Source organism: Hoplias malabaricus, chromosome 13 (genome assembly GCF_029633855.1).
Source record: "Hoplias malabaricus isolate fHopMal1 chromosome 13, fHopMal1.hap1, whole genome shotgun sequence".
NCBI lineage: Eukaryota > Metazoa > Chordata > Actinopteri > Characiformes > Erythrinidae > Hoplias > Hoplias malabaricus.
This window is the reverse complement of record NC_089812.1, coordinates 1,850,502-1,873,219: the sequence shown is the minus strand read 5'-3', so window position 1 is coordinate 1,873,219 and position 22,718 is coordinate 1,850,502. Positions and strand designations below refer to the sequence as shown.

Sequence of the window (22,718 nt, the reverse complement as noted above, 5' to 3'; positions counted from 1 at the left end):
CAGCGCTGGATCTGAGACGAAGTTAAATTGAGCAAAACAGACACAAAGAGCGTGGAGATATGAGAGAACTGAGAAAAAATAGAGAAGAAAGAGAGCAGAGCTTCCTCCTCGCTCCTCACTGCTGTGCACTCAGGGTCGGGGTGAACAGTGAGTGGCTCATTATCATTTAAAGGAAGAGGAGCTGAAAGCGGCCGCTCTGAACGGGGCTGTTTACACGGGGGGAACGCTGCTGTTGGGGTTGTGGGGTTCTCTTGTGGAAAAGGAGAATAGGTCCTCTTTAATGGTTCAGCATGAGGACCGAGAGCTTTCTGTGCCACTGCTGTGTTTGGTTTAGGTTCGGTGTTAGATGTAGACAGCTGTAGGACTGGCTCAGGTTCTCTAAGAAGCTCTCAATGCTCTTCTGGTGTTAGCACAGGCTCAGGAGGAGTACAGTAAACATATCCGGCGGAACGTGTTGTTTCAGGGGAAAATGAGGGGCCGAGAGCGGGAGGCAGAGGGAAACGACAGGGTGAGTCTGCGCCAGGCTGCATTTCATGTTCTTGTTAAATTGGGGCGTCAGAAGTCGGGGTGAAATATGCGCTCCCCCGGCAGAATTTTCTTTTATGGCAGATTTATGACTCTCATCTCGACCCGGCTGAAAAGCGGACCTTAGCAAAAAAAATTTCACCCCATATATCAGTGAGGAATACTGAAATTACCTGTCAGCAGGGGGCTGTCCGGCCCACTCTTGTCCCACCGCACTGGGGCCAGTGGGCAGCCTGTCAGCTCAGCTCTCAGGACTCATAGATTCCAGCTATGGACAACAGAGCAGATTTGCTGATGTATGACGCCCTCCATGTGTTTATCCACTGATCTATAATCAGTCATCAGATACACACGAGGACTAGGGGTAGGCACATGGAGAAGATTAGAAATACGTATTTATCTAATAGTTATTTTGAGCAGTGGCTGTGTGTTATTGAAATGTTCTGCTCTTCTGGAGCACAGTAATGACACGGTGTGAATCCACTCACACTGTTGAGTTCCAGTTCGTTTCAATGGGGAATACTCTGCATGGTGTATGGTAGGCTTGGGCGATAACATAGATTCAGACAAACCATTATCGTGTACAGAATTATTACAATGCACAATGTAAAAACATGCTTTGGGGCTATTTTTGATGCATTCTGCCCATAGCATTCTACCAGATTCTGTGCAGGAAGAATACATAATGTAGCACTGCTGCTCGATGTACAATCTAGTCCAGTAAACATCGGTGGGCAGCCGTGAGCCTCATGGTTAGAGAAGAGGGCTTAGGACTGAAAGGTCTTTGGTACGATTCCCACGACTGGTAGGAAAATTGGGGGCAGTGGGAGTGAAGGAACAGCGCTGTCCTCCTCCCTCAATCCAAGGGAACTCAAGGTGCCGCTCTGTGTGTATGTTTACAGCCCCTAGGGCACTAGTGTGTGTGTGTCACAGCCACAGATGGGTTAAACGCGGAAGACACACGTTGAACAGTTTTATTTTTGCGTAAACTCTTTGCTGGTGCTCCTTTAAGTCAGCGACGCCCCTGACTTTAGCCTGAGATGAATTTTAATAAGAATTTCCTTTGAAATGACTCTCAAGTGGACTTCCAGGTAGTCATCAGTCAGTGGGCAGATATTAGACTTATTTCTCATGGTACAAGACCGATTCACATTATTTAAATTGACCAGCATTCATGGAGCGATGGACTGGTCAATGGCCTCTAAATGCCATCTATTCTGTTCTATAAATATCAGTGGCAGATGCTGGTCTTTCAAGGAGGGGAAGCTCAATTTCGGCCTACATCATAAAATGTGTGGGTTTATTTATACGTAAATTCTACCCTCCGTTCCTTTTCAAGAAAATGATCTGTGACCCTGTCGTACCAACAAGGCGTCTTTTCCAGGGACTTGACTAGTGTCCTCTCAATGGCCAGCAGAGCTAGGCTGCTTAAACGGCCTTGGCCCATGTGAAGTGTGTCCGCCTGTGCTCCCACGGATCTTTACACCAAAGGATCGCTGATTCGCTCATTTCGCTGTCAATCAAAAAGGGATTCAGCCTCAGACAGATCATCCAATCATCATGCAGAAGCTGAGCGTCCGGGCCAGCCGAGGCCAGCCCACTGCCCCATAGATCCCCAGAGACGCTGAGCGTCCGATGGGCGGGACAAAGCCCAGCATTTATCCAATGACTCGTCTCGTTTCGCTGCACTTCTCTGCTTCGCTATTGAACTCTGTTTAAAGCACTGTGAAGCTGCGGGAATGATTGAGAGGAAAGCCGCGTCTTTACCAGTGATAAGAAGCTGATTCTGAACAAAAGTTGAGCGCGTTGTAGTGCATATTTATTCAATGACATGTACACACCACAGTATATATTTGATCACTTATTTTTTTACATTTTAGGGGAAGCTAAGCTTCCCCTGCAGTCTTAGAGCAATCGCCTCTGATAAATATATATATTTAATATTGTTTAGGTGCAGCAGGTAGGTGTCACAGTCACACAGCTCCAGCGGCCTGTAGGTTGTGGGTTCGATTCCTGCTCCGGGTGACTGTCTGTGAGGAGTGTGGTGTGTTCTCCCTGTGTCTGCGTGGGTTTCCTCCGGGTGACTGTCTGTGAGGAGTGTGGTGTGTTCTCCCTGTGTCTGCGTGGGTTTCCTCCGGGTGACTGTCTGTGAGGAGTGTGGTGTGTTCTCTCTATGTCTGCGTGGGTTTCCTCCGGGTGACTGTCTGTGAGGAGTGTGGTGTGTTCTCCCTGTGTCTGCGTGGGTTTCCTCCAGGTGACTGTCTGTGAGGAGTGTGGTGTGTTCTCCCTGTGTCTGCGTGGGTTTCCTCCGGGTGACTGTCTGTGAGGAGTGTGGTGTGTTCTCTCTATGTCTGCGTGGGTTTCCTCCGGGTGACTGTCTGTGAGGAGTTGGTGTGTTCTCCCTGTGTCTGCGTGGGTTTCCTCCGGGTGACTGTCTGTGAGGAGTGTGGTGCGTTCTCCCTGTGTCTGCGTGGGTTTCCTCCAGGTGACTGTCTGTGAGGAGTGTGGTGTGTTCTCTCTATGTCTGCGTGGGTTTCCTCCGGGTGACTGTCTGTGAGGGGTGTGGTGTGTTCTCCCTGTGTCTGCGTGGGTTTCCTCCGGGTGACTGTCTGTGAGGAGTGTGGTGTGTTCTCCCTGTGTCTGCGTGGGTTTTCTCCGGGTGCTCCAGTTTCCTCCCACAGTCCAAAAACACACGTTGGTAGGTGGATTGGTGACTCAAAAGTGTCCGTAGGTGTAGGATAAGGTGTAGGAACTGGATAAGGGTTACAGATAACGAATGAATGAATGAATAATATTGTTTCACATAGAATAAAATGTTTGTACATAATCAATGGCTAAAAAAAGGCAAGATTATTTTTTAGAAATGTAGCAATATTAGATGATTATTTAATATTGTCACTGGTTATTATCGCAATATTCGAGAGTATACTTAATCAGCCCAAGGCAACTCTGTGGTAGTCTGTGGTGCTTGGAGATATATTAAATTCATCAGATATTTGAACTTCATGCAAACGGTCCACTGTGTAGCCAATCAGGTGTGAGCACACTTAACCTGGTCTGGTTCTGATTGAAGGGCAGCAGGTTATTTACTTCATTTCTGTGGCCCCAGAGAAAACCATGCAACTGCAGGGAGAAGAAGTGCAAGTGACACCTACTGTTAGGTACAATGCTCAATGGCTGTTGTGATCTAGAGGGGTATAAAGCCTAATAGCCATTTCCGTAGTAATTGGAGCTCCACTCCAGGATTAGGGTTCCCTTTAGCATTCCCAGTTCCTATCCCCCGAACTCCTCACATGGAAATGAAACCCACCACAGAACAACGTCCCCACTTCAGCTCTGTGTGTGCACCCTGTATGCGACGTGTGACATTATCGAGGGCCGCAGCTGTCTGTTTTTGTTTTTGGTGACGGCTCCAGAGAGAAAGGTCTGCGCTGTTTAAACCCCATCTTTCTCTCTCTCTCCGCTCGTCTGGACTAACACAGTGTGACCATGGCCATATGACCAAACTCCAGCGTTCCTGCAGGAGACAGGGCACGAATCCTCCTCCCCCGAGGGCTGCCGAGGATATTTCAGGCTTTTGGATGAGAATGATGCCGCCAGTGATGTCATCGCTGACCTCCCTGTAACGAAATTTCCAGTCGTGATCGGCAGGTAAAGTTCAGACGAGCTGCGTTCGTCCGTTACGGGAAGCGTAGAAAAGGTCACTGTAATAGTGCCCAGGGTATAGGGCCCACTGGTGGTGCTGGACTGTGAAAGTAAAGCTCGTAGCTCTGTCCTCTCCTCAGCATTTGTCCAGCTGCACATTACCTGCAGCATATGGTGGATTTTTAAGGAAAATCTCGTCCGAAATGTTCCAGTAATTTCTGTCAAAACTGCTGTCATATATTTGTAAGTTATCCAGTTTAAAGAAACAGTTCTAAAGGAGGTCAGGGACTGATGGGGATGATTAGTTCTGGAGCGCAAACATCACTCCATCACTTCAGAGAACACATCAGTTTCATTGCTCCACAGACGGATGCTGGGGGAAGGGGGCTTTAAACCAGTCTCTCCTAACCAAGAGGTCTGAGAGAGAGAGAGAGAGCAAGAGAGAGCGAGAGTAAGAGAGAGAGCAAGAGAGAGAGAGAGAGAGAGAGAGAGAGAGAGAGAGAGAGAGAGAGAGAGAGAGAGAGAGACAGAGAGAGGATGCAGAATTAATAGGTACAGGGCTGGTTTAATGGGAGTGTGCTGTTAGTCACTGAGGGGGCGTGGCTATTCAAATATACATATGTCCACACTTTTACCCGAGGGGCATTAATTAAGAGTGTGTTGCCCTTCACTGCAGTTACAGCCTCTACTCATCAGTAGATGTTGAAATATTGCTCAGCAGAAAAATTCATTCTTGTCATTCTTCCATGAGACCCTCATAACCCTTTTCCACCAAAAGAACCCTTGGAACCTTGGTACTATCCAGTGAAATGTCCCTCGTTTCCACAAGGAATACATCGTAAGTGGGGGGCTGTTGCTCGGAGCCAGCATTGCTGTAGCTGAGTTCACCGGGAGATCCATTGATTAAAAGACTAGTGTCAGGACAGAGTCGTGGTTAATCCACTGTTTACAGCGGGTTCGGATCATAGTGATATATGATACACGTGTGAACGATGATATTTCACACCAGGGTCTGGCTCAGCTTGTGAACAGTGACAAAAAAGAAAGTGGCCAACACTCATCAGTTTGCACTCAACACATCCCCAGAAAACAAACAGATCACAAACAGAGCATTTTACTGTTTTTAATTCCTATTACTTCCCTGTTTCTTTCCAAATCAGAACTCGGATAATGGATCATTTCCCATTTTCCCTTTTCCCAGACCCACCTGCTTTTACCCAGCACAGCACTGAGGACAATACAACAAGCAGTAAATGATCACATCCAGCTTCACTGTGTGATAACTCTTTATTTGAGGCTCAACACACCCACAGATGTCACCACGGTTTTTGTGTAGAACCTACATTTTTTTGTTTCCAGCTAGGATTTAAAATGTAATCATTTTGCTGGTTTGGGAACCAATTTATGTTGGTAGAAACGCATTGAATGATTCCAAAGTATAGATTCGGGAGCAGATTGGTTCCATCTGTGTGGGAAAAGGCTATCAGTGAGGTTAGGCCCTGATCCCAGATCATCCTAAAAGTATTAGATGAGGCTCCACTGGTCAAGAGAACAAGACAGTCCTGTGCTGGGTGAACACACAATGAGAAAACATATGTAACTATACTGCCACTGGGTATTTACAGTGGGAAACCAACCAGTGAGTAAAGCCGAGCCCAGTCGATCAAAGTAGGCACCACACAGTGGAAATGCCAGGCCAGCGATGTGATTGGAGATATTCAGATGAGGGGGTGGGACAATTCTAAAGTCTGTACTAATTGTCAGAAGCAGAGCATTTTCCATCCATCCATTCATTATCTGTAACCCTTATCCAGTTCAGGGTCGCGGTGGGTCCAGAGCCTCCCTGGAATCATTGGGCGCAAGGTGGGAACACACATTGGAGGGGGCGCCAGTCCTTCACAGGGCAACACACACACTCACACATTCATTCACACACTCACACCTACGGACACTTTTGAGTCGCCAATCCACCTACCAACGTGTGTTTTTGGACTGTGGGAGGAAACCGGAGCACCCGGAGGAAACCCACGCAGACACAGGGAGAACACACCACACTCCTCACAGACAGTCACCCGGAGGAAACCCACGCAGACACTGGGAGAACACACCACACTCCTCACAGACAGTCACCCGGAAGAAACCCACACAGACACAGGGAGAACACACCACACTCCTCACAGACAGTCACCCGGAGCAGGAATCGAACCCACAACCTCCAGGTCCCTGGAGCTGTGTGAATGCGACACCTACCTGCTGCGCCACCGTGCCGCCCCCAGAGCATTTTAGCTCACAGAAAACTGACAGGGGTGGGTCTTGTTTCACAGTGTGTGCGTTGTTGGGCTCCAGATCCCACATTTCAAAAGTTATTTCTTCATGAATATGGCCTCTGTGAAGAATACAACATTGGTAGACAACCCTTAAACTGTGTGAGCCTTTCATTTATGGGGTTCATAATGGTATCAAAATTATTTATATTTTTTGTAATGTTTGGGGATATATAACTATATTTATGCCTGAGAAATAGCACAGGCAGGATATTGAAGTAGATGCATTGTTTTACATGATATGGTGTTTTTGCCTGTGTTATTATTGAAAGCATGACTATACTGTACGACTGCACCTGATTAAACCAATTATATTTAAGCTCTAATGGCTCCCATTTGTGGAGATTGTTCACCCTGCTAAACGTGAGTGAGTGAGTGAGTGAGTGAGTGAGTGAGTTATAAACCAGGTGCAAGGCTCTGTTCTCGTCTCTTTATCTCGCCAGCAAACATCTCCATGTTCCACCCCATAAAGCATCACGAGTGCTTTTCACAGCTGCACCCAACCCCCATAATGCACCACCCGTCCTCAGGAATGCAACTAGGTCTGTTTGTGTTTTCTGCTCAGAAACACACTGCAGTCGGAGTGCTCATATATTCCAGCTCCACTAAGTGCAGGGGATGTAAAGTGGGCCAAGGCCCTGCTTCTCATTCCCCACCAGGAAACAAAGGTCTAACATTGAGTGTGTGTATGTGTGTGTGTGTGTGTGTGTGTGTGTGAGAGAGAGAATGAGGGAAAGGAGGGCTGTTAGTGTGAGAGCGTTCTCGTCTCCCCCGAGGACACATTCAGGTCAATTAAAGTCCTTCCAGCCTCGAGTTCTTAAAACAAAAAAGCACACACCGCTCCAACATGCTGCCGTTTGTCAATCCTTCGTGTCCCTCGCTTCTCTCCATTCTCCATTCGTCCACTTTCCTCCCATCTTTCTGCTTCGCTTCCTTCTCTGTGGCATGATCTTTGCAGGGCTCTGCTGAAGGGACACGACTCCAACATTACCGTAAGTGCACCATGCCGTTCGGAATAGGTTTCTGCTGCAACATGTTAAACTATGTGAATGAATTTATATAAACCTGGACTGGGCTGTGGCATGTGTACCTCTCAGTCTAAAGCCTAGGACACATGGGTTCTGATCCAGAATAGAGCTCGTCAGGTCCCACACAGTATAGATTTCCTACATGAAATTTGAAGTGCATTAAACAGAGCACAACAAAAACAAGAGCGTCCTCCTCGCTCCTCACTGCTGTGCGCTCGGGGTCGGGGTGAACAGCGAGCGGCTCATTATCATTTAAAGGAACAGGTGCGTTCTGAACAGGGGCTGTTTACACAGGGGGAGAACACTGCTGTGGGGCTCGTGGGGTTTGGACCAAAGCAGGACACAGACGTTTCAGAACTATGTTCACTCGTGGTGAAGGGGTAGGATAAGTCCGCTTTAAAGTGTGTTTGGCCGAGGGAGAGCTGGCTGGAGCTGGTGAGTTCTGCAGAGCTGGCGTATCACTGGGAGCTTAATGATCGGTTCAGTCCAGAGCACTGAAGATATATGTGGCTTTTAGCAAATGAAGCGAACGAAGAGACTTTCTTTAGCACTAATCACAGAAACACTGGGGACGTGTGTGTGGGTGTGTGTGGGGGGGAGGGGAGGGCGGGGCAGTCGGAGGAATTAAGGAGGCCTTGATTTATATACACTCCATCGCCCAGAATGCACTGGGCTTCATGTTAAACCTCTCTGAGCTGACTGGTACATTTCCCTACAATCACTTTCTCTCCTGGAGTGTGGAGCATGTGGAGCTCTCAACTGTTTATCGTTAGGATCTGAGCCACGTTGTGATCGTCATCATGTTCTCCAAACCCAGGTCTTGTGGGGTGTTCCCAGTGTGCAGTGGTCAGTGCAGTGTCTGGTCTGAGCCCTCAGAAGAGCTACTGCAGCGCTCACTGCTGAAAGAGTTAATGCTGCTCGGATAGAAAGGGGCCAGAACACACAGGTCAGTGCAGCATGCTCTGGATGGGGCTGAGTGACCACACTGACCCCTTTACTCCTCTCCTCTTGTGCATTAAAGAAACTGGTGTCCATGGCACTGTCGCCGGGTCATTGGTCGTCCTTCCTTGGACTATTTTAGGTCAGCACTGACCGTTAACTCACCTGATATTCCCGCCACCACCAACTGGGGGCGCTGTAAGCAGATCAGTGTTAGTCACTTTACGTCACTCATTGGTTTTAATGTAATAGTTGATCAGTGCAAATCCTAGTGTAGATGCTTTCTAAAGATCATGATCGGCTCTCTATTTATATGTGTGTGTGTGTGTGTGTGTCCTGTAGGTACATGATGAACGTGACCTGGGATGGCAAGGATTTGTCCTTCACTGAAGACGGATATCAGGAACACCCCAAGCTCGTGGTCATTGTTCTGAACAAAGACAGAGAGTGGGAGAAGGTAGGAGCCATTATTCGATTCATAGTCGATTCTTTAGGATCTGAGCCAATGATTCAGATTCAGATGTTATTCTCGTTTTTCAAAAACTGTTCATCACCTTTGTGCAAGAGACTGCTCATTTTACTATGAATTGTTTATGGTTTATAAGCTGCATAAAGATGCTGAGGATGTGCTGTGAATCATTCTGTTATTGTGAACCTTTTGGATGTGATTCAGTACGTCACAGAGTCTCAGATATCAGCATGATTCAGTTCAGACTTGTTTCACTTTAGATTCATTAAGCAAAGATTCAGTGGGTGACAGATTTCATCGCAGTCTTTTAGTAAATGATTCACGGCATCATTTAAACACATTAAGGATGTGTTTGTGGGAGTCTTTGCTAGCATGAATCAAAAACCTGTTGCTCTGCATACCTTGCAGTAGTCTGTGTTACAAAGCAAATGACGTAGCTGCCAAATAGTGATTCGTTTTAAGCTTTTGATATTTAAAAATAAAATAACTGAATCAGTGTAAGACCAACACAATGGAGTTATATTTATGTTTGTACTGTCTATGAATTGAAAACTGCTGTAAGGTTTAATTCTAGTATTTTCTTGTTTTGATGAATTTTGATGAGTCTCGGACACAGAGGCTTTAATGGAGAACATTAACACTACAGCAGGTGCAAACATGGAGCGATTAAAGGAGTAAAACAGAGCAGGAGCCTTGTCTATGTGTTTGTGTGTGTGTGTGTGTGTCAGAGACAGAGCATTATCGTATTTCATACAAATTCCAGCATAAATGTAAACAGTAATGATGCTGTGTTTACATCGCGAGATAAAACTGCTCCTGAGTCAGTAGACTCTGTACAAAGAGGTGAACTTGTCTAAACTTGGTGAAATGGCTCATTAGTGTAAAAAAACTTAATTAACATGTAAAATTCCCACGTGAGGTAACGTGTTGATTTTGATGGTGCTGATTCTAACAGATTTTAATGGTGCAACCCTGACGTGGCAGGAGCGTCACTCCATCCCGTTTTCTGTTCTCGCTCCGGAGCTCCGACTGCTGACCTCTTTCTGAGCACCACTACGATTTCATTAACGCTCCCTCATGCAAAGTGTCATTAACAACTGTCCCCATATTACCGCTGCCCACAAAGCCGCCTTTTTTAATTACAGCCTGCATGTGTGTGGAAGTGTGTCAGCGAAGTAATTACCCCCAAGTTGCCAGATATTCCAGGTTTGGGGCTGTAATTAGGGCTCAGGGTCACAACCTGACGTACTTCACGTCTGAAAACATACACCCACATACTTTAATACTAGATACACTGCAGAGATTCATCTCTTCTCCAGTGAAATCATCTTTTTCACTGTGAGTTATTAACCTGTTGATAGACATGTGATGGTGTCCAGTGGAAGTATCTAATACCAGCAAAGATCATACATCAGGGGTAATTCTGATTTTATCTGTTGGTGGAATAACACATCTTTACTTGAAGAAGACACTAGAAAAAAGCAGAAATAAGGAGAATTGTCATATTATTTTCTCAGAGCTCCTCATAGTGAGGAAAGCAGGAGATATCAGCGAGACTGTGTGATCGCTCTGTGAGCTCCAATACACTGGTGGCGCTGTTTCACAAAATCCATTCAAACACTCTGTTATAAACCTGAAGGAAAAGCATGGAAACAGAGCTGTAAACTGTTGTGGGATAAGAGTCTGTATTCCTTCCTGGTTCCACTTTTTCTGATAATTCCTTTAACGTCCAAAACCAATGTCACATGATTATGGTGCAGTCTCTGTAGTGTGAAGAATAGGTGTTATATTTTCTGTACCACCTCATTTTAACTTAAAACACAGTAACATTCATTGTGAACACACTACACTCCTCACAGACAGTCACCTGAAGGAAACCCACACAGACACAGGGAGATCACACCACACTCCTCACAGACAGTCACCCGGAGGAAACCCACGCAGACACAGAGAGAACACACCACACTCCTCACAGACAGTCACCCGGAGGAAACCCACACAGACACAGGGAGAACACACCACACTTCTCACAGACAGTCACCCGGAGGAAACCCACGCAGACACAGAGAGAACACACCACACTCCTCACAGACAGTCACCCGGAGGAAACCCACGCAGACACAGAGAGAACACACCACACTCCTCACAGACAGTCACCCGGAGGACACCCACGCAGACACAGAGAGAACACACCACACTCCTCACAGACAGTCACCCGGAGCGGGAATCGAACCCACAACCTCCAGGCCCCTGGAGCTGTGTCACTGCGACACTACCCGTGCGCCCACGGTCCAAAATGCTACAATAAATTAAAAAAACCCGCCATTTTGTGCATGAAAGTAAACACAGACAGAAAGTGCTCGAACTGAACTCGAGTTACAAATGAGTTTCTGTGGTAATTCAAACCGTGAATAAAATCTTACACACAAGTTCAGCTTCAGCCGCGTACAAACAACAGTTGTTTTTTTCCCTCAAACCTACTATTCCACCTTAAAAGATGCTGAGCTTCTGAACGTTAACAAACCAAAGAACACAGTTGTCCTGCAATGGTAGACGTTCCCTTCAACATTAGACTGGGGGTTAGGGGCAGGTTTAGGGTTAAGACTGATATTTCATGCTCGGCAGGTGCCTGATGTGTTTGTACCTCCGCAAACGATGGACTATGTTTAGTACACATTGTACAAATCCTTGAAATGCGTGAGGCTGAGACCTGGCTGTACAGACACACACCCGCAGGTGGCGGCTCTTCCTTTTATTATTTTTCAGAGCGAGTGCTAGAATAATTGGACGATGTGAAACAATGGTGGAAATTGATTTGTGGGGACTCTTCCGCAGCTCGATCGATATTGGTAAGACGCGTAATTGGTCGGGATTGGGTCCCACACTCAGAGGCGCGGGGCACTTATGAAAAGCATGATTTTGCAACGATTCCTTTTTCAAAATGAGACACAAATTGCCGCTTTGTCTCAATCTCCGCTCCTCCGGCTCGTTAAAGCCGGACTCTTCTGACCGAAGCTGTATCGGATTTGTGTTACAGTTGAATTAAAGCGAGTTAAATTAAACCCAGCGGTAAACCCTGAGCAGCTGGACATCTTATTTGCAGAGGAAGCTCGTCTGAATCAATGCATTTTTAATGGTGTGATGTTTGATGGCTCTTTTTCTCTTTTTCAACACCTCCCACTTTCTCTCTCTCCCTTCCCTTTAGCCACTGGTAATCCACACACTAATACAGGACTTACACAACAGGATCTGATGATGTTTTCCAGTGGGCATCACCAAATGGCAGAGCCCTCTCCGGATCTGGACCGAGCGATGGTTCTATCCGGATCCGTGACCAATTTATAATTTGACAGACACCAGGCGCAGCTAATACAGTTAATACGGCAATAGCTCCACTGAATTGAGCCAACCAAATTGATTATTTACCCTGTGCCCTGCTGAACAAATAGATCTACAATTACAGACTGTAGTCCACCTGTTGCGCTGCATACTTTGCCACCCCTCACCCTGTTCTTCAATGCTCAGGTATGATTTGGGGGTTAGATCATTCTCTTGTTCGTGTGCGCTGCATTGACATGAGTGGATCAGACACAGCAGTGCTGTTTGAGTTTTTAAGCACTGTGTCCGCTCACTGTTCCACCCCATTGGCCCACCTTGCAGATGTAAAGGTACATGAGACGGTGGCTCATCTGTTTGCTGCACGGTTTGTGGGCTCTAATCTGAGTGGATCAGTCACAGAAGTGCGCCTGGAGTTGTGTAAAAACACTAATCACACCACACACACGTCAGGGTCACTGCGGTTCCGAGTATGATCCACCACCCAAATAATACCTGCTCGGTGTGGGGCCGTGACCATGTGACGTTACACTCTATTCCATTCTGCTCTAGGATTCTCTCTTTGGTTAATGTTCCAGGGAATTATGTGTGGAAATTATAATCCAGTTGCTGGCTCTTGGAAACCGCTAAATTCCCAAATGCACCGGTGTAACTGTGTGTGTTAAAGTCCGGTCTTCTCTCTGGGGTGTTCAGGAGTCCTCGGATTTCTCTCTTTGTGAAATGATGGCTTTACAGCTTTATTAAAACACACTCTGTGTGTGGGTGTTGATTTTTATTACCGAACGAGGGCCCCCCACGTTCCCCTGATGCACATGAGCATTGTATTTCATAAACATCTGCTGCACACATTCATTAAAGCTGTGAAACCGATCTGAGGCAGATGCAAATGAAGAGCGTACAGAGGGGAGATGATGCGCTTCAGTCCCCCCCTCGCTGTCTCAGCAGTCCTGGGTCGACTCTGGTTGTTTTGATAAGTGCCGGAGCTTGCCGAGAACATGGCGGAGCGCTAATTGATTTATTTTGTGACGAGTGGCGGCTTTAATGGAACAAAGAGGAGCTGAGGATTGAGGGATGAGTCGAAGCGAGAGATTAGAGCTGTGTATGATTTACTGCACATCGTTTAATAGGGCTAGCCTCTCTGTGCTGCTGCTGCTGCGGTTGTTGTTGTTGTTATTGGCTTGAACCCTTTGCCAAAGGCACTTTTCCCCGACTCAGAATGTTGAGCTGTTTTAAAGGCATTTCCTCCTTATTCCACAGTTACATCCGCTCTTAATCTTTTTATATCAGAGATTTGGACACTTTAAAGGGTGATGGGGGCTTTTTATTTGTCGTATATTTGTGGGGCTTTGTGAACTTCAACTTCATCCTATAGAATTAAAAAGGCATTTACCTTGAATGTGTATGCAAATGAGCCCTGTTCCGATTGGCTGAACAGTCCAAACATGCCTGTAGTGTTTGAGAATGTGAAAATAGTGCATCTGTAGTTGGTACCTCTGTTAACGCAGCAGCTGTCTGTAACAGGGCTGGGCAATTAATCGAAAACTAATCGAAATCAGAACTTCTAATCGACATAATCTTGTCTAAATCGATTATATTGATCATTGTTGTTCTGTTATGTCCCCACTGTGTGTTCATGTACAGTCCCTGGTCATATACGTGATTCTGCCCCCTATCTGCCACATGGAGGAGAACCTAAACGCAGAGGCCGACCGAGCGACTCGAGCTCGTACCAAAAGAAAAAAGCAGCGTCTGTGGTTTGGACGGGTTGTGTTTTGACTATAATCAAGACGACACTGAACAAAAAGAAGTCACTGAGAAAAAATAATTTCAGCGTCCAAAGCACAATCACACAGCATATAATAACAGTGCTAAAATAACAAGAGGAACAAGCTCCCAGCGTCATTAGAAAGTATTTTTAAAAAATGAGGGTCATAAATACATCCATCCAGTCACCATGCGGACACAGGGAGAACACACCACACTCCTCACAGACAGTCACCCGGAGGAAACCCACGCGAACACAGGGAGAACACACCACACTCCTCACAGACAGTCACCCGGAGGAAACCCACGCGAACACAGGGAGAACACACCACACTCCTCACAGACAGTCACCCGGAGGAAACCCACGCAGACACAGGGAGAACACACCACACTCCTCACAGACAGTCACCCGGAGGAAACCCACGCGGACACAGAGAGAACACACCACACTCCTCACAGACAGTCACCCGGAGCGGGAATTGAACCCACAACCTCCAGGTCCCTGGAGCTGTGTGACTGCGACACCTACCTACTGTGCCACCGTGCCGCCTGGTCGTAAATACAAAAACAAAATAATCGTTCATTAATCGTAATCGTGGTAAAATGCACAATTAATCGTGATATTAATTTGTGCTCATATCGCACAGCACTAGTCTCTTCAGCAAATATTTGGCACTAGATGTTGAACATTGCTATGAGGATCTGATTGCTTTCTGTTCTCCTGAGGGTGAAAACAAAGCCTTGAGAACAGAAAAACACAGCACTCACACATCTCTGGTTCAACAAACATGGTGCTTTCTGGAACCAGCAGTGGTTCTTCTATGGCATCGCACAACCTTTTGAACAGTGTAAAGATGCAGGGTGTTATTCTGTACTAAGGTGTTACCTCCAGCTGCTAATCTGATGCTCGTACTCAGGTTTTTTTCAGCTGCTCTTACCTGAGCATGGATTTCGGCTGCTCTTCACACCTGTCGTCAGCAGCCTGAGAAATCCAACTGGTGTCCAAACATTCTCCTCCGCCTTCAACACTCTAAAATGCCTTTTTCACACTGAGAGTTCAACACTGGTGTAAGGCCCTCCTCCACAAACCTGACACACAGCTTCTCTGCGGCCACTGAGCTGGACAGGGCTCGCGGTCAGAATGGCAATCAGGGATAAAGGCTACAGCGTGAAGGAGAAAGGCCAACGGAGGCGCTAGGGAGGCCTGACAAATCCTGCTTCGCACTTTAAGACTGACTGTGGAGGGACAGAGCTGGAGAGAAAGGCTCAGCTGGAGAGCAAGGCTCAACCAGAGAGCAAGGCACAACGCGAGTGCAAGGCTCAGCCGGAGAACAAGGCCCAGTAGGAGAACAAGGCTCAGACAGAGTGGGGAACAGCCCAGCCAGAGAGCAAGGTCCATCCGGAGAGAAAGACTCAGCTGGAGTGCCGGGCTCTGCCAGAAAAAAAAAAACCCAGCTGGAGAACAAGGCCAAGCTGGAGAGCCGGGCATGGAATAGGCTTTCTCAGTTAAAACAGATGAGCAGTGTCTTGGCCTAAACGCAAGTGTCCATCACAACTGGGGAGCCATGGGGACACACTGGAGAATGGACAGATACATGGCTGGACTGAACAATACGGCCCTTGATTTCTTGTCCAGTCAAAATGACCGAAAAGTCCAAGGAGCTGTTTCTGAGGAGGTTGGAAGACCTGGATTAACAGCATCAGTGCATTTGTTTAAAAGAGAGGCATGAAACAAGTGTTGCCACCCATTTGGGGAGGGTGGGGGGGTGTCTGTGTCAGGCGTCCAATCAGCGGCTTGTTGTAAACAGCACCCAAAGCAAACAGTCGCTTGGAAATAACCGTTAATCCCATGATCCTGTGCAGATATGACCATGAACTTTGAACTTTGATGGGCTCTGGACCCGGAGTTAATCAAAATTGGATTCCCGTGGATCTGGAGGAGTGGATGTTTGCTCTCTGAATTTCATTATTGACAAACAGAGACGCCAACCTGTACCCACAAGCCCCCGGCCCGGGATAAACATTTATCTGCACGTCTGGACCCTTACGGAGAAGACGAGGGGATGTGGGACAGAGAGGTGTGATGGATGAGTAAATAAACACACACACACACACTGTCTTTCTCTCTCACTCCCACAACCACACAGACGAGTGTAGACTCAGACAACAGGACAAACACATGCTGGTATTTATACCTCAGCAGGACCCGAGGTTTACATACACTGCTCACAAAGGGCTGTGTCTTGGAGACAGTGTGGGCTGCTTCTCCTCTCCTGATCCACATCCTTTCAGACCCCTATATTGCACTGGGTCACAGTGGAAGGATGGGAAACACAGCTGTGGATTTGTCCTTCTCTGTCAGAGCTTGTTTGGTCAGACACTGGGGTCTTGCGCAGCTGGTTTTGAGTTTCTGTTTCTCGGTGTATTCTCATTGCTGAATCGGGTTCGTCGTTGTTGTCCTGAAAATGTCCTGGCGAAACACAAGCAGGAATGCTCTCAGATGGTGGAATTCCCTGAGTGGTCAGGGTGTGTGAGACAGTGTTTTAGTGTGAATTGGATCTCTGCAGGATTTGGGACACGAGCCATTGATTTGGGACAGAGCCACAAAACAATATGAGCCTCACAAGGCTGGACAACAACTACATCTCTCTGTCCAAGTACTTGAGAGTGTGCTGAGATGGAGAGACTGAAATGGAGAGATAGAAGTGGAGGGAGGACAAAAAAACATTTTTTGCGAAGTGATTACTGTAGACAATACCAATTTAAACTTTAAACCAAAGCTAGTTCTGACCACACAGTGTCATTGGCTTGTAAACATTCCAGGAGTGTCACTATTACAAGATAATAGCACTGTGACCTGGGCTCTTCGAGTATTACTCCGCCACATAAACATGTAACCTAGCAACAACACCAGCACTTACAGTACAGCGCTAGTGCTGATCTTCCACCAATGTGAACCTGGCTCTGTTCCTGTTCATGCACCTAATTATGAAGCTTTTGATGCATTTCCACCAAAATAAACAGGTTCCAGAATCAGGAGTCATTTCCAGCTGGAAACAACACAAACACAACACAACGTGGTGACGTCTGTTAGCATGTCAAGCTAACAACGCTCAAGACAGTCTGCAGAGACTAAAGAGCGTATCGTAAATATGTAAATACTGTAAATATTGGATTAGCTATGACTCTGTCCTGATTCTATCCATTTATTTATGGCTCTGGTACTGTCCTGGTTAAATATGCTTAGGCAGCATCAATGGGGATTAGCACCCTTGGAGAAGAGCGCTAAATGCCTGTTGTTTTATTGTAGCCAGGAGACATTTGTGTCTGGTCATTGTACATGTCCGTTTAGCATTAGCATAGTGCCTAATTTAATGCCATTTCCAGCCCCAGTTTGATTCACTGCAACAACCTAAATCCAGATGATGCTGTAGAATTTGAAACGTTCTAAACTCGATTGTTAGGACCGAATCTGTGGGTAGAGCTTAGCAAGGGGTCAGCCATCTACCAGCTCCTCGCCTCGCTCCCTGCCCATCCCAGTGCTGCCCTTCAGAGCTGTTTTGTGTTGCAGAGCTGATGTGCGGAAGCTGACACTTGTCCTGTCGCTCTAATGCGATGAGATCAGGAATCAGATTTTGACGGACGCTCTGTGACGGCTGCTGTGGTTTAGTCAGAGGCCGCGTGTCAACATCCGTCTTTATCCTCTACCGCTGAATAACAATCTGAGAGACTGGCAGCAAAGACGGGCCAATCAGATGCTGGCTTCGGGCGTTGGATAAGGACGTCCATACTTCCTCTCAGTCATAGGGTCTTTCAGAACATGTCTACAGAGGAAACATTAAATAATTAAATAATTATTTCAACACCTTAGTGGGTCCCACATGGGCTAGCTGGGTTCAAAGTGACCATAAGCTCTGTAGGGTTGGTACAAGGATGGGAGTGGGTGGTTGGGTGGGATTGGTACCATAGTGGAATGCAGGTGGGCTGTCCATATCAGATAAATGAGCATATCCCAGTACATTTCTATGTACGGCGTCCACATGTGACCATAGTGGGGTATCTGACTTTAGAGAGAGTTTGCTGTTTTACTGTATGCGGGCTGCCCTTATTGGCCCTGGTTCCGTCACTGACCCAGGAGGGCATCTATATGTGGTGCCAACATTTAATCCATGGAGAAACTTGCTAGTTCGCCACTGGGCTGTCCATATGGGTTTGGTGGGTGGGTTGGGATTTTCTTCCCATGATTGTTGGTGTGTTTGTACAGGTGTGTTACTGAGTGACTCATGTAGACTCAGAGTTCTCACATTACCACTAAAGTGCTTGGAAACTTGTGGAATGAATTACTGCCAAAAATCACATTTACGGAAGAGATTTGATTGTAAACGAACTCCAATCGAGGAAATATACCGTGTTTCCCCGAAAGTAAGACAGTGTCATACATTCTTTTTGCCCCCAAAAGTCCCACTATGTCTTACTTTCAGGGTATGTCTTATATTGATAAAAAATGTCGATTTTTGTTTTAACCATAAAATTAACATTTATTAACAACCTGAACAGTATTGCATTCACCATAAAACAGTTTTATAAAAGCAAGTGCCAAGAATGTCTTGTTACAACCGTATCATGACGGTATTTCCATGTATAACATGTAAAACAATGAAAAACGGTGAGAACGAACAGTTTGAATATGTTATACTGGAAGATAAAACAGATTTATTCCATGACAACCATGGCTGCGTGTTGGACCACGGACAACATTACTGCTGCTCCCGCGGCCTCCACATCCCTCCTCTCATTCCGCTCCAGATCCGTCCGCATCCCACTCTAGCCGTCCGCATCCCGCAGTTAATGCAGCAAAAGGTACCGGTACTATGGCTTATATTTTTCCAACGTACAGTTTACTATGTCTTACTTTCGGGGTACGTCTTACATTAGCCGACCCCCCTAAAACCCACACTGCGTCTTACTATCGGGGAAACACGGTATATACCAGATCCATTCAAGCATACATTTATATCAAAATTTGTCCGATTTCCATCTTTTATTCAGTCCCAAAAACTGACCAACTGCGGCTTGGCTGGAAGTCCTTTCCCTGCATTCATTTTTTTTGTAAAGATTTCACTGGACCGTGGCACTAGCTGTAGACCCCACTCTGAAGTGGCCCTTTGTGCAAAATGGAAAAGAGCAGGAGCGGATCCAATCTCTTTGTCTCAGAAAGATGGATGAGGAAGCAGTTCCAGCTGAAAGGGACACTCCTGCCACAGACAGTGGACCACACTTTCGCTGGTTTCCATCTTATAACAACATTGACAAACTGGAAGAGTGGATATGGAGGAGTAATGCAGTGTTATCTACTTTAGCCTTGATGGAGTATATCACTCTCTTGGTGTTCCTTTAAGAAGATGATGGTGTGATCTGGTACTGATGGTGTCTGAGGACATCATGAGTCAGTTGGGGCAGAGTGAGAGTGGGGGAGGTAGGTTTATTAGGGTGGGAACTGTTCCAATATTTCTCCTGCAGTGAAAGGAGTTCGTCGGGAATTTGAGCCCACTTTCCTGCGGTGCTAGCTTTAATTCTTGGGAAGGCCGAAACATTTGATAGCATCCAGCCACAGGAAAATGAGTGCAGTCAGTCCACATTTTTAAATACTGTGCTATATGGCAATACCCTTATACCCCCCAGACCTTGTTGGTGCCCATTAATTTAGCTGAAACACTACCACCACCATACTTCACAGAAAAGGACATCACATTACAGAAGGTGAATGTGTTGGAATTGGGGAATGTATAGCACTCTAACCACAACTTAAAGGGTCTTTATGACATTTAATACCCCACAACATGTTCTTCCTTCTACGTCTGCTGTTATTGAAGCTTGGAAATCTGTAACACAAACCGGCGTATGGTAATTATAACAGAGTGTGTGCTGTAAGGCCACTGTGGTGTGAACTGTAATTATCAGTAACAGCAGGAGTCCTCCACCTCAGCTAACGGAGCACAAAAAGAGGCCCAGTCGGGGGACTCTTATTCTGCCCGACACAGGTGTGAGTTTTCCAGCAGCATCTCTACGGGACAAGCTCCATTCAAAATAAAAATACGGCCATCGCAACACTGCGCAACAGCGAGCCACTTAATAAGGGCTTCTCGCTTAAACAAGACGTCTGAGTCCGTGGGGAGTCTGAGAGAGAGACGTCTGTCTCTGACACTCAGACGCTTCTCTGAATAAACTGCTTCATCAAACGGGGGATTTATGACGGGGGGGATTTACGGCTGTCGGGGTGGGCACAGAGTCGGCAAACATGACTCAATTATTTGGGTCTGGCTCAAATTTCACAACCAGAATTATCTCTCGCCCGCTCACACCTCGGGACTCTGTCACCCACCCACTCACACATGTGGATATTGACACACACACACTCACCTTGTCACCCGCCACTCACACCTGTGGACATTGTCACACACTCACCCTGTCACCCTCTCACCCAGTCACTCACACCTGTGGATATTGTCACACACTCACCCTGTCACCTGCCACTCACACCTGTGGATATTGTTACACACTCATCCAGTCATTCACACACTCGCACCTGTGGACAGTTTCACACACTCACCCTGTCACTCACACCTGTGGATATTGTCACACACTCACCCTGTCACACACTCACCCAGTCACTCACACCTGTGGATATTGTCACACACTCACCCTGTCACTCACACCTGTGGATATTGTCACACACTCACCCTGTCACACACTCACCCAGTCACTCACACCTGTGGATATTGTCACACACTCACCCTGTCACTCACACCTGTGGATATTGTCACACACTCACCCTGCCACACACTCACCCTGCCACACACTCACCCAGTCACTCACACCTGTGGATATTGTCACACACTCACCCTGTCACCCGCCACTCACACCTTTGGATATTGTCACACACTCATCCAGTCACTCTCACATTCACACCTGTGGACAGTTTCACACACTCACCCAGTCACTCACACACTCACACCTTTGGATATTGTCACACACTCACCCAGTCACTCACACCTGTGGATATTGTCACACACTCACCCTGTCACTCACACCTGTGGATATTGTCACACACTCACCCTGTCACACACTCACCCAGTCACTCACACCTGTGGATATTGTCACACACTCACCCTGTCACTCACACCTGTGGATATTGTCACACACTCACCCTGCCACACACTCACCCTGCCACACACTCACCCAGTCACTCACACCTGTGGATATTGTCACACACTCACCCTGTCACCCGCCACTCACACCTTTGGATATTGTCACACACTCACCCAGTCACTCTCACACTCACACCTGTGGACAGTTTCACACACTCACCCAGTCACTCACACACTCACACCTTTGGATATTGTCACACACTCATCCAGTCACTCTCACATTCACACCTGTGGGCAGTGTCACACACTCACCCTGTCGCTCACACCTGTGGGCAGTGTCACACTCTCACCCTGTCACTCACACCTTTGGATATTGTCACACACTCACCCTGTCACTCACACCTTTGAATATTGTCACACACTCACCCTGTCACTCACACCTTTGAATATTGTCACACACTCACCCTGTCACTCACACCTGTGGATATTGTCACACACTCACCCTGTCACTCACACCTGTGGATATTGTCACACACTCACCCTGCCACACACTCACCCAGTCACTCACACCTGTGGATATTGTCACACACTCACCCTGTCACCCGCCACTCACACCTTTGGATATTGTCACACACTCATCCAGTCACTCTCACATTCACACCTGTGGGCAGTGTCACACACTCACCCAGTCACTCTCACACTCACACCTGTGGACAGTTTCACACACTCACCCAGTCACTCACACACTCACACCTTTGGATATTGTCACACACTCATCCAGTCACTCTCACATTCACACCTGTGGGCAGTGTCACACACTCACCCTGTCACTCACACCTTTGGATATTGTCACACACTCACCCTGTCACTCACACCTTTGAATATTGTCACACACTCACCCTGTCACTCACACCTTTGAATATTGTCACACACTCACCCTGTCACTCACACCTGTGGATATTGTCACACACTCACCCTGTCACCCGCCACTCACACCTGTGGACAGTTTCACACACTCACACCTATGGATACTGTCTCACAGACACTTCACCTACCAACATGCATTTGGACCATGGGAGGACACCAGACCCGGAGGAACATTGTCCAGTTATTGTCTTCGTGGAACACAATTTGGTGGACAGTAGCTGGGCTTGGACAGACATATTTTAGGCTGGATACAAATCCTTGTTGGAACCTGGAATCTGTTCTGAACAACACTGGACCAGGCTACAGTTGTACTTTAGAACCAGGGTTCTTCAACAGTTCTTTAGTAAAAGACATGGTCCTACTTAATGGTGTGTTGTAGAGGGTTCTTCGCAGCAACAAAAGGGTTCTTCTGTCTTTACCATGTCCAGTAGTGCTCTATAACAATACACTCGTACAAATGATGGTTCTGTGAGGGTTCTTTCTTAAAGGGAACGTAAAACACTTGAAAAACAATTTGCTTGATTAAAGGGTTCGTTGCATTGTGAGGGGGTTCTCCAGAATGATGGAGAATGTTCTATAGAGAGCTGCTATATACGATGTCAACATGCATGTA

At 46.8% G+C, this 22,718-nt stretch overlaps 1 protein-coding gene across 1 annotated transcript in view; it reads left to right on the top strand.

The window, feature by feature from the left end:
• The window catches only part of grin2aa (glutamate receptor, ionotropic, N-methyl D-aspartate 2A, a), a 64,292-nt gene that overhangs the window by 5,577 nt on the left and 35,997 nt on the right, over positions 1-22,718 (top strand). The window contains exon 2 of the mRNA XM_066642486.1: positions 8,804-8,918. Within this exon, the coding sequence (XP_066498583.1) occupies positions 8,804-8,918 (115 nt within the window). The remainder of the gene's footprint in view (positions 1-8,803; positions 8,919-22,718) is intronic.